The 12,737-nt window shown below is 40.3% G+C and overlaps 1 protein-coding gene across 1 annotated transcript in view; it reads right to left on the bottom strand.

Moving 5' to 3' along the window:
• The window catches only part of spon1a (spondin 1a), a 57,856-nt gene that overhangs the window by 9,760 nt on the left and 35,359 nt on the right, over window positions 1-12,737 (bottom strand). Inside the window, exon 7 of the mRNA XM_086185308.1 lies at window positions 6,127-6,191. Within this exon, the coding sequence (XP_086041434.1) occupies window positions 6,127-6,191 (65 nt within the window). The remainder of the gene's footprint in view (window positions 1-6,126; window positions 6,192-12,737) is intronic.

Below are 12,737 nucleotides of genomic sequence, written 5' to 3' on the forward strand. Positions count from 1 at the left end.
TCTGGCCTTTGCACGCTGATGGCTGATTTGATGAATCCTAACATCTAGTTACGCAGGGTTAGAGCAGTGTCAGGCAGAGTTGACGTGACGTTGTGGTGAATCACTGCCTCAAGGTTTTCCAAGTCATTAGGCAGTAGTGGGCTGAGCATCTTCGTCTTCATCAGAATAGCGCTGGATTGGCTTGGTGAGGCCTTGGCAACATGGTCGGCTTGATTCTGGCAATCTTGCTCATCATTAGCTCTGGAGCTGTCGTGTTCATTCAAATTGCACTAGTCTTTCTTCTTTAAGCAGGCATGGGTGAGCACAGAAAATGTTGGCTCACACAGAGATAGTTTAGAAAAGGAATGATGTTCACCAGGAGAATAAAGACAGAAAACATGGGATTGGTTTGCAGATCCACCTTAATTTGTGTCTTATTCTATCTCAGACATCTATGCCATATTTATTCCTTCCATCCATCTCACCACCAAAGCTGCACACCGCTTGGCCTGCTGGTACCTGTCAGCTGCCACCAAAGTCCCATGGGCCAAAAAGGCCCAATAGGACTCCTTCTTCGGCTTGACGGCATGCCTCACCGCTGGTGTCCACCAACATGTTCTGGGATTACCGCCACGATAGGCACCGACCAATTTACAGCCACAGTTCTTATTGGCCACCTCAACAATGGATGCGCAGAACATGGCCCACTTGGACTTGATGTCTGCTGCCTCCCTCAGTACATGGTCGAAACTCTCCTGGAGGCGGAGGTTGAGGGCTTCATTCCTCCCAATCAAGCCTCTCCAGGTCTCCCTGTAGTTGTCAACATGAGTGTTGAAGTCCTCCAGGAGAACAAAGGAATCCCCAGAGGGGGCACTCTCCAGTAGTCCCTCTAGGGAATCCAAACCTGTGTCTGGGTGAGGGAAAACTTGATCCAAAGATGTTCTTCTTTATTGAGGTCTTTTGAGCTACTCTTTGTCTGGTCCCTTCCCAAGGACCTGTTTGTCTTGGATGACCCTACCAGGGCATGAAAGCCCAACAACTTAGGTCCTAGGATCATTGGGACACGTAAAACTCCTCCACTGTGATAAGGTGGCAGCTCAAGGAGGAGGCCATATTTTTACAATGTAAATATTCTGTATTCTCGCACAGGTTATATGTGACAGCTGAACTACAGGTATTTGATCTGCCCATATAAGTTGAATTAAAGTGTAAAGACTCTTGTTTCAACATAGACAATTAGCCAGTGATTTAATTTCACCTATCATCTATCTGCATAATCCAATTTGACAAGAGGTAAGTCAAGCCTGCCCATGTGCACTCAGGGAGTGATGGCCTCCGAGGACGTGAAACAGGTCTTATCCTCTGGGAACACAAAACCTGAGTCACTCTTAGGGCCTTTTCTCAGTGACTACTGGAATTCTGACGTTTATCGCAGACAACCACCTGGGCTCCACAAAAAAGTTAAGTGTAATTGACAGAAAAGGACAGACAGAGCAAGGCCAGTAGCAAATGAGCAAATTAATCACCCCAGATAACTTCAGTGTATCCTGGAATGGTAATCTGGGACTGTTCTTTAACAAGTACACACACACACACACACACACACACACACACACACACACACACACACACAAACACACACACACATACACACACACACACACACACCAAGTGTTTTCAGACATCCATGATTGAGTTTTGGTTTATTTTATAACATAACAACTTCAGAAAGCTTCATGGTTCACCAACACTGATGTTGGTGAACCATGATTCACTGATTCACACTCACACACATGCTCACACACATGCTCACACACATGCTCACACACATGCTGCAGTTGGGTTTCCCTGTCATTGTACATCTTGGATGTAGCCTTGCTGATGCTTTGCTTCTCTGTAATACCATTATGTATATGCACCATAACTTTTATTTAATGGTTAATTAACTTTGGTAAAATAATGAACATCTGACATAACACAACTTGGCAACAAATGAAAAATTGAAAAAAAGGTTTCATGCAAAAAATTTTAAACTGTAATGTCATCTTGTCGGCAGCACGGTGGTGCAGTGGTTAGCATTGTTGCCTCTCAGCAAGAAGGTTCCGAGTTCAAGCCCTGGCTTGGGTATGGGATCTTTCTGTGTGGAGTATAAATTGGATACTCTAAATTGACTGTAGGTGTGACTGTGAGCGTGAATGGTTGTCTGTCTCTATGTGTTGGCCCTGTGATGGACTGGCGACCTGTCCAGGGTGAACCCCGCCTCTCACCCAAAAGCTGCTGACACTCTAGCCACTGGAACAGAGTGCAGAACTGAGGCAAGACTCCCAACATTGTAATACGTATGAGTCCGTTCATTTCAGCTTGTTGTTTTTTGTAACCTGCTAACCAAATGTAGCCCCTTGAAGACCAAATATAGTCCTTAGATAATTAGAGAGATGCCTGACAAGAGGGAGTGGGAATGGGGAGACAATAAGGAGCCAGAGTGTCAGGTAGGTGCTGTAAAGGGAGAGGAAGAGTGGCAGAGAGTGGGGGTGGACTAATGAAGGTGGTAGAACCTAGAAGGGAAGAGCGTGGGATAAAGAGAGTCGTGGGACATTTTCGAATCAAAACTCTACCAGACTTGAGAGTGAATTATTTTATCATCACTATGTGATTGAGGAAGACTAATGCTGAAAACAGGATAAAGTGTATAGTGCTTCACAACCATGATTGTGCATTAATCTACATGTATGAGCCTGTTTCCATGGCAGTAGTGTGAGCCACACCGGAGCTGTGTGAGCTGCACTGACCTTTGTGTGTGCAGGCCACCTGGGTAAGTCTCCTTGTGCATATCTGTGCAGGTACTCACCAACATCACCCTCATTTCATGTGGAAATCATATTTCTGTCATTACTGTATCTCCTTTGAGCAAAGCTCTCAGAATGGCTTCATACTGTTTCCTCACTTATTTCCGCCACAGTCAAAATGCAGTTGATGTGAGTAGAGACAGGAACAGTCACTCCCACGGTGACCTGTCATTTGTATGGAACTCTTAAAAGGATAAAGAAGGGAATATTACTCAAGCTGATTTTGTGATCCCTAAATGTAAAGCTGGCATTATCTTACATGAAATCTAAGATTCCTTTCCAGTTAGAATTAGTGTGAGGGAGCTCACACATGATTGACAGCTAACGCAAAAGTTGTTTTTTTTTTAAATATGAGTTTTATTTGCCAAATACATAATAGTGAGTTGTAAATATGAGTCTTAATCATTTAAATACCAAAAACTACAAAAGACAACAAGCAGAGAGGCCATCGTGGGAGCGTGTGGGTGCACTCCTCCTTCTTTAGTGGAAGTATCTGGTGAGTCCATTAATGGTGCTCTGCTGTTAGTGCTTTATTATATTGTCTAACAATATATTTCAGTTCACGCATATGGTAGTGAAAGGAGAATACAGTCCTGAATATATCAATAATCTCAAGAACATATACAGAAAATGCACACAGGTACATACAGCACAGGGAGTGGAGCTGGTTTGCTTCGCCAAAGCATTGCAGTATGGTGCAAAAGTGTGTGCAAAACATGACTGATATTCACAAACCTCCAAGTTTTGTTTTTTTTCTAGACCGTCATTTTGTATTTATTCTATTGCTTTAATGCCAATTAGGAGTTGCTACATTCTGTCAGGTTTCATTTATTATTCGAAAGCCCATTTACCCTGTCTGTGGTCTGTGCGCTACCTCTATTTTCGATGGGTAATTCTTACGGTGCGCATGTTTACACCTCTCTCCGTCTAGGAGGGCCTCCAGTGTACAAATTACTGCAGTAATATCAGTGATAATAGATCTCACAACTGCAGCATCATTCTTCTCCTCTCCCACCGCTATTCGTCTTCCACATATCTGCTGCTTTGCCCTCTGTCCCAGCAACAATCCTGCTCATCATAGCCAAATGAACTTGAAAGCTTGGTTTAAGAGGGAGGCTCTTTACTTTACAGAGTGAAGCCGCTGAACACACATAATCACATATATAATTTAAAAAATACTACTGCTGTATTTAAGTTACTTAATCACTCTTTTAGTCTTCATGTTTGCTAAAATATATCTCTCAATATTTTTCTCCCAGTATCTCTTATTCCAATATGTCTAAAAGAAATTAATATTAAAAGGTGTGGAGCACTATTATGTAAAGATTTCACCTTGGAATGATAGCATCGAAATCATGTTGATGCTATTATGAGTTGTAATGGGGAACTTCCATCCATTTTATTCCAAAATGACTGTTTTTGCATTCTTCTGGGTGATTACTTGCGTGGAGCTGGTCCATCGCTTTGTAAACAACCCGTCTGTCTTTTCAGTTCTTTCTGTGAATAGTTACCAAGATATACAATAAATATTATATATTGAAACTAGCTTTTTAAAAAATTTATGACAGAGAATTAAGTGTCTTTGGACAGTTGGATGGACGAGAGAAAGAATTTGACTACATCCCTTTGGGCTCTGGAAAATTCCAGTATTAGGAGAACATGAAACACAAAAATATAAAAGGAGAAAATCAGCGTGGAACTTTCCAACAACTATTAGATCTGCATTTATGTAATTCAATTCTGTTATGAGCTAATTTCCTTCCGATTACATCCATCCATTCATTTTCTTATCCCTTATCCCGTTAAGGGTCATGGGGGGCTAAAGCCTATCCCAGCAGCCTTCGGGTGAGAGGGTTCACCCTGGACGGGTCACCAGTCCATCACAGGACCAACACATACAGACAGACAACCATTCACACTCACAGTCACACCTACGGTCAATTTAGAGTATCAATCAGCCTCGTCCCCTCTTGATGTCTTTGGACTGTGGGAGGAAGCTGGAGTACCAGAGAGAACCCACACAGGAACAGGGAGAACATGGAGACTCCACACAGAAAGATCCTGTGCTGGAGACGGGGCTCGAACCTGGAACCTTCAGCGCTAACCACTGCACCAACGTGCCGCCCCCTTCTAATGGCATATCAACCAAAAACATGTAGGTTTGGTGTTTTTTTGTTGTTGCTTCAAACTGATATAATAGATCAGACACATTCATGTTGTTGCCACACACAATCACTGAGTGCAATAATTAATTAGCATCATATAGAGCCCATATAAGTTAATTAGCTCAGGTGGATATCAGGGCTGGCTGTGCTCTTCCCTTTGGAGCCCAGAGTTGCTGCCCTCACTGAGGTCCTGTGGTCAAGGAAACAAGATTGCACAGGTCTTTACACCACCACCACAAGTCTTTTCCATGTGAGCTGAGTCAACAAGTTTCTTGTTTTTCTCATGAATAAGACATTAAATGGCTCTTATGAATTTAGAAATAAATAAGAATGCATGCTGTAAGCATTTGGTAGCTGGCAGTTTTAGGGCATCTTTGAGTTGAGTTTTTAACTGATCAGCAAGCTCTGGATCAACTTCAGGACGATAACTGGCCTCAAAGACTTAGGACACATTATTTATCTCCTTAGGTGGTTTTACTAGTTCAGTATGTTTTAGTCCACTGCAGACCAAATGAAGATGCTTTTTATAGCAGTAGAACAAGTTCACCTATCTCAAGATGATGACACATTTACAAAGTCCCCAAATTCAAATCAGATTAAACAACAAGTCTCACAGTAAACTAGAGCAGGTGCCTATAGAACACTCATCCATCACACAGCATTTAAATCTAGATTAGAGATCATTCACACCCATGCTAACATATTAAATGAAAGGAGATGACAAACAACACATCGTACTCAAGAAAAGTAACACGAGAGAAGAGTAATCTCAGAATTCCTCTTATCCCGGAACCAACATTCAAGCAATTAACTTTCCCGCTAACTGCCTCTGACGTTTAGACTCAATGTCCGCAGGAGAAGTTTTTGCAGTTTCAGAATTTTCACAATCATCCAACAATGTATCTTACTGACCTACTGTCTGAATAAATAAATAAAATACACACATAAGTACAAGTTTTAGAAAGCCCTCATGCCTGTGACGTCTTCAAGATACTGATGTCTAAAGGCAGTGATTGACTCATACGTTGTTTGGAAAAATCAAGCAATTTAAGAGTCTCCCTTAAAGTAACAGATGAAAACCACTTCAAGTGTCAGTTCCAAAAATGTTTGGTGAATATTAAAATAATGAGACTTACACATTAAGTGGTTGCCAGGCTGGCCACTGGGCTTTCATTTTGATGACGGTCAGGACATCATCCCCCTGCAGGGAAGACAAAGACATATCAGTCCTGATACACTGGGAGAATCACACTCCTGAGCCATCTCCCTTCACATCATTATAGCAGTGCATCATTTAGAATGAGCAATGGAAGACAAGGCTTTAATCAACAAAATCATTCCGGTCAACTGGTGGTTTCTTGTACTAAATCTGATATAATGTGCCGTATAAATTCAAGAAAGTAACAAAACTCTCTCAAAAGACAGGCTCAACCCCTCTCTTCCTCTGTGTTATTGCATTTATATTACAGGATATCAGAAAGCTGATATATAAGCACGGCAGACTTGAATCCTGTTTTAGGTCCAAGGATCTTAGTGAATGGCTGCGCCTTTCCTGAAGTTTCAAATATTGTTTGAGCTTACACAAGCTGACACATGCAGGACAGCTTTTCACTCTCAAGTGAACTCTTCAGACGGTCTGTCACGGATCCGTCCAGCCTGTCTGAGGTTGTGTTCTCATGGACTCTTTAAGTTTTGATCTTTGATCTTTCTCATGTTGGATCGTCTGCTCAGTTTAGTTTATCCTCCTGAACGTCACTTTTGATTTTTTTCCAGTCCTTTCTAGTTTCCTCTGTTTTATTTTCATTAATACATTATCACTTTTTCACAATTTTGTACTTTGGTCCTGCATCTTCCACTATCACCAAACTTGATGCAGTCTTACATCATATGCATTTACACCAAATGAAAAGGAACACCAGGAAAGGAGGAAATAAATCCAGGTGTTATTTCTAGTTAAGCTTTTCAGGATAGATTAAAAAAAAGAAAATGGTCTTGTAATGTGCAAAAAAATCCAACTAATTCATCTTTTGAAAAGTTGCATATGGATATTTGCACATGGATATTCATTTTTGTAGTGTAGTTAAGAGTAACTTACTCTATTTCTTTCAACCAGGCCATCTTCCTCTGAATATGTGATCTCCAACAGAGGCATCATCTAATTCTATGTCTCAGCAGTGGCTTAAGACAAGGGTTCTTAAGAATACAGGTCTGACAAAGAAGAGATAGTGGTATCTCAGGTTCTGCAGCCTCCACAACAGTAGCAAGGATTTTGGGTTTTTTTGGCAGCCTCTTGCTGAACAAATTAAACTGTCGGAAAGTGAGTTATAACTGCTGAAAAGTACACATTTTATGTACTCTACTCGCTACACTAGAAACATCAGATTCTTTTTCACTGGCCCTCTCACTTTCCCTTGATCATTCTTCTTATCTTGATAGAATTTCATTAATTTCATCAATAATGAATATATGAATGTAATGTAAACCAAGGAACATCCACTTTTCAGGAACAAAGAAGAGTTACAGCCTCCTGTCCTCTACCTGTATCCAAATGCTGCCCGATACATAATAACTGAAAGAATGGCTGACCTCATATCTTAAACCAGTAAAGCGAAAGTTGTTTGGCTAACTTTCAAAATCTTCTGGATGAAGGCAATGGATAAAACAAATATTTGATGTAAAAATGAGTGCAACCAAGGAGGGAGAGAGATTAGTGCAGTGAAAGTGTAGCATCGTGATTCAGAAGCTGAGCATAAAAGAAGCCAGATATTTTATCTTTCTTTTATGTACTCAATTATACCTGCATGCTATGGTTTGGTCTACTAAAGGAGAAGAGATTATTGTCGAGGAAGGGTTCAGTGAGTTCAGGTGTCATGCTTTCCATTTGCAGATTTGGTTCTCCTGGAATTTGTCTAGACTGATACAGTCAAAAAGCTCTCAAAGAGAATATAATAATAATAATAATAATAATAATAATAATAATAATAATAATAATAATAATAATAATAATAATAATAATAATAATAAACACAAGCAAACATAATAGGGGGCTCCAGTGGTTAGCACTGTGGCCTCACAGCAAGAAGGTTCCGGGTTAGAGTCCCGGCTCCAGCACAGGATCTTTCTGTGTGAGTCTCCATGTTCTCCCTGTTCCTGTGTGGGTTCTCTCTGGTACTCCAGCTTCCTCCCACAGTCCAAAGACATCAAGAGAGGACGAGGCTGATTGATACTCTAAATTGACCGTAGGTGTGACTGTGAGTGTGAATGGTTGTCTGTCTCTATGTGTTGGCCCTGTGATGGACTGGTGACCTGTCCAGGGTGAACCCCGCCTCTCGCCCCTAGACGCTGGGATAGGCTCCAGCCCCCCCGCAACCCTTCATAGAAAGGAATAAGCGGAAAACGATGAATGAATGAATGAATAATAGGGCCTGAGCCTGAAGGTACTTCAGGCGAAGACCCTATTATTCATTCATTCATACAGATACTGTAACCCTAGGCTAATAATATGTGTCCACTAGATATGGTCTTTAAATCTCTGTAACTTTGTGGATGTCCTATTTACAACTTGGTTTTGTCGGTTGGCTTTGTTATGTATATTGCAGTTAATGTACCAACTATCTTGTGCTATTATGTACATAGAATATTCATTGAAGCATAGTGGTACACATAGACAGGTTTTTAATTCCTGCACAAACCTTTGCATAAAGAATTGCCTTCTTTGTACCGTCGACAACGCAGTTTTGACTCATGAGCTATGATGTCTTTCTTGGAAATGCCGGGATACAAAATAAATAGCATTTGAAAAGTTTCAAAAACACATCACTAATGATAAGCTCTGTCACTCACATTTAATTTGTATATTACACTATAAAGATTTATGTTTTAGGACTCAAGAGGAAAAGCCATTTGCAGCCAAAAGTCATTTGGTTCAATGGCTAGTAGCACATAGATTTATTGACTTAATGACTGGTAACACATTGATTTATTGGCTTAATGGCAGAATGTGCAACAGATCATTACCTTGCTACAGAATCTCCAGCCTCTCAATGCATTCCTCATTTAACAAGTGTAACTTTATTTGCATCCATTCATTCTGTTAAACCATTAGTGTCTGAGATCCAATGATGATGATGTTAACTCATACAGACTACCTTCCTTAGAACACCAGTGAAAGAAACCTAAGGAGAGAACTGAGCACGATGGCGGTGGAGCATTAAATGAGCTTTTTTTCTTCAGTGTTGTCATCTAACAAATTGTGCCTAAAAACTAGTCCAAAACAAAGTCATCAGTTGTCTTTATTCCAATAAGAAAAATATATATCATCACATTATTTTGAGCTACTATAGATTATTGCAGTTATCTTCAAAAAAATCAAGAAATGATTTTGTCGTAATTTTATACATGCTTACAACACAAATCACCAGCATTGATTATCAAATAACCTTTTTACCTTTAACCTTAGAACTTCCCAGCTACACTCACAGATCATTGAATAAAGCCACCTGTCCTCCCAGAAGAACCAGTAGATCGGTGATAAATGCACTTGGTACTGTAGTACAACGCAGGATATCCAACTAGTGACATCTAGTGGCCGTCGTAATTATGACCACTAAAAGTAGGAAATGGATATGGGGGAAAAATATGGAGGTGCAGGAGGTGGTGGATTGATTGACAGCACAGGAGACTTGTGTTCATGGTCACTGGTCATACTGGTGTTACGCTGGAGTAGGTGAACAGACAATATACAGCTGCAGCAGAATCAGCTGATGATATCAGGTCATCAGTGAGTGGTGACTTCCTCTTTACACAAAAATACAGTGCTCCTGTAAATGTGTCACGTTAGAGGGTCGGAGGATAGAGCCTTGTGGGTTGGATGGCTTGTTGTCAGAAGGATAAGACACTTTCACTTCCTCATGTTCAACTCTTAATTCCTCACTAACGAACTGAAAGCCGTAAAAATGACGTCAAACCATAACAACAAATATATGAGACTGCTCCTTTTCTGTTTGGTGAAATCTTCTTTCTGTGTTTGGGATTCATGAGATCATATGATGTCTTTTTGTAATTTCTTTCTTTCTTGCATCTTGACAATGTATTTCTTTTTCCGTCTTGTTTTTGTTTCTTTGTGTACCTCTGAGATTGTTCAGATTTGTTACAATATTCCAGGAAGTGGGTTTTCTATGTTGCTGCAATTTGCACATTAGCACAGCTGTACATTTCCATTGTCTATCACAGTAACTGAGACCTGCCTGGTTAGCCGTTATGTGGACAATAACACCACTAATTACAGTCTTCACTGTCTGAATTATTTCTAAGTCCACTCCCTGCTTCTTATAATGTCAAAGACAGGCGGACAAGGATATAATTTTAAAGATTATGTGTCTGCTCAAATGGACTGAATTTCCACTAATGACAGAGATGTCTAAAGCTGAACCCTATTAGCCATAACTTGTCCCTCGCTCCTCCTGCCAAATGCTTAGTTGGCTTTTCAGAGAGCCTGTCATTTCCTTACACTAATTTAATGTGGAGCAAAAGTAAATCCATAATTTGATTGAATCCTCTAGGATGGCAGCTAAGGGACAACCTCTCAGGAACTCATTTGGACTTGAAAAATGTCCTCTCAAGCCATCGTAACAAATATACAGTACCCATCACTGCTTTCACATTTCCAGTGTGCTCTCTCATTATTCTGAGTAACCAATTATGTCGTAACTTATGCTGATTAATTCTCATGACAGCTCGGCTTTCGTCAAAACCAGTGCTGCTACAAATTTGAATGCAGTCAATCACAAATATTTATTAAAATCTCCAATAGATGTAGTTAGATAATATATTGCTTTCACCACTTTTACAGCCAACTAAGTGACTGAATAAATGAATACTAATACATTACAGTTAAGTTCTTCTCTGTCAAAGACGTCATGTTCGCAGTGACGGTTGTTTTTTTGTCCGTCAGCAAGATTATGCAAAACTATGATGCCGACCGCAAAACTCATAGCAGGGGTGTGTTACGAGCTAAGGAAGAATACACTACATTTTGGGGTAGATTATTCATAGCTACCAGGTGGCAACATGCCATCTCCACAATTTGAAATACTCTCAGTGGCTCGACCTGATCCATCTCAAATGTGGTCAGAAAGTCTTTATGAGCTTGATGAAGACTGAGTTGTAGTTGATCTGTGTTGCAGTTGCGATCCAGCTGGCCTCCACATGGTCAGATCTTTTCCAGAGTTAAAAAAAAACATTTGATGAGATTCCCACAAGAGGACGTCAACTGGATTTAAATCGTAGAGCCGCCCACTGGTTGCAGGAGGTAAGCGTGTGTTGTCTTCAGGTAATGTACATCAACATAATGTGCGTGTTTGCTAATGGCACCTTGTGGATGCAGGAGGGGATATTTGCACCTCAATGCATGCGTTACTCTGCTTCTTCTTCAAAATCCAAGTCTCATCAGCTCTCACCAGTCTCCCTCTGAAGAACATATACACACTATATTGTCGCTGATTTTTTTTTTTTTTTTACTGTAATCTGTTTGCTTTTCTCTAAACCAAACATTTGACTACATGCTGTTTTAATTTTCCTTACTAAATTAGAATTTGGGAGCCACTACTTCTCTTATTTCTCTTTCTTATAAAGAATACAAATCTATCTCAGTGATCAACTCTGCTATATTTCTGCATCCCGTTGTTCATCACAACCCCTGAATCATTAATCACCGTCAGGCTGCAGCAGCCAGAGACATCTGCCGGACTGGACAAATGTTGTGGCTCACAGAGTGGTTTGAAGTGTGACTTTTTAAAATATTACATACAATAAAACAACATCTGCTCTAAGTTAATTATCTCAGCAGAGTCCAGAGAAGGAAGGGAACATTTGTCAATGTCAGCCATCTAATTGAATATTTCATGTTTACTCTCCTAAAAAGCGCTCTTAACTTCTGTTGTGGGGCAGCACAAGATTAGATCAAGATGATCAGATTTTATGGCGGGTGAACTGAATTTTTCATCATGTGGCCTAGAACTATGGTGGTATGAATGATTAATGCAAAAGTCATGAAATCTGAACACGAAAAACACAGAACACATTTTTGATATTTTCTAATCACATGGTAGTGTGAGTACTTTTCATGTTCTTTTTTTTAGGTAGCAGGTTATTTATTATGAAAACACATTATTCCGAGGGAAATTGAACGCATATTGTAAAGCATCAGAATACGATCTTGCAGCACCTTTAGAAGTAACTTTATCTTTAAACACTGGGTATTATATGATGAAATATTAGTAATTTATTTTACGATTCTCCTCTGTGAGAGTTGTTGGTTCCATCCTAACTTAGGACTTGTAACTGCTGGAGGATGTTTTCTCCCTCTGATTTATTCATTGAGACTGAAGGTCAGAAATCAATAAATGATTCTGAAGTTTTACAAGGACACTGATTAATATTCACAAGAGTGACACAAATGCATAATAAGGGTTAAATTGTCTCTTTTTTTCCCTGTTGACCCGTAAAATAGCAACAACATGTGCTGGAATTAAGCCTGATGTCAGAGGCCTGTGAACCTCAAAGGCCAAGTCTACCCTGCTGAGGAGGAATTGACACGCCACAGTCGCTCACGCTGAGGAGACCAGCCATGAAATTGGCTCAAGGCGAGTTGAGGGTGTAGTCTTTATATAATGGCTCAGTGAGATAATACCCAAGTAGCACATGGTTCTCCCAAAGGCACAGAAACCCTAAGCAACCCTAATGTCTT

The sequence above is a fragment of the Aulostomus chinensis genome, chromosome 2, assembly GCF_037954235.1.
Source record: "Aulostomus chinensis isolate RoL2024-O1b breed Wild chromosome 2, RoL_Achi_v1.0, whole genome shotgun sequence".
Classification (NCBI taxonomy): Eukaryota; Metazoa; Chordata; class Actinopteri; order Syngnathiformes; family Aulostomidae; genus Aulostomus; species Aulostomus chinensis.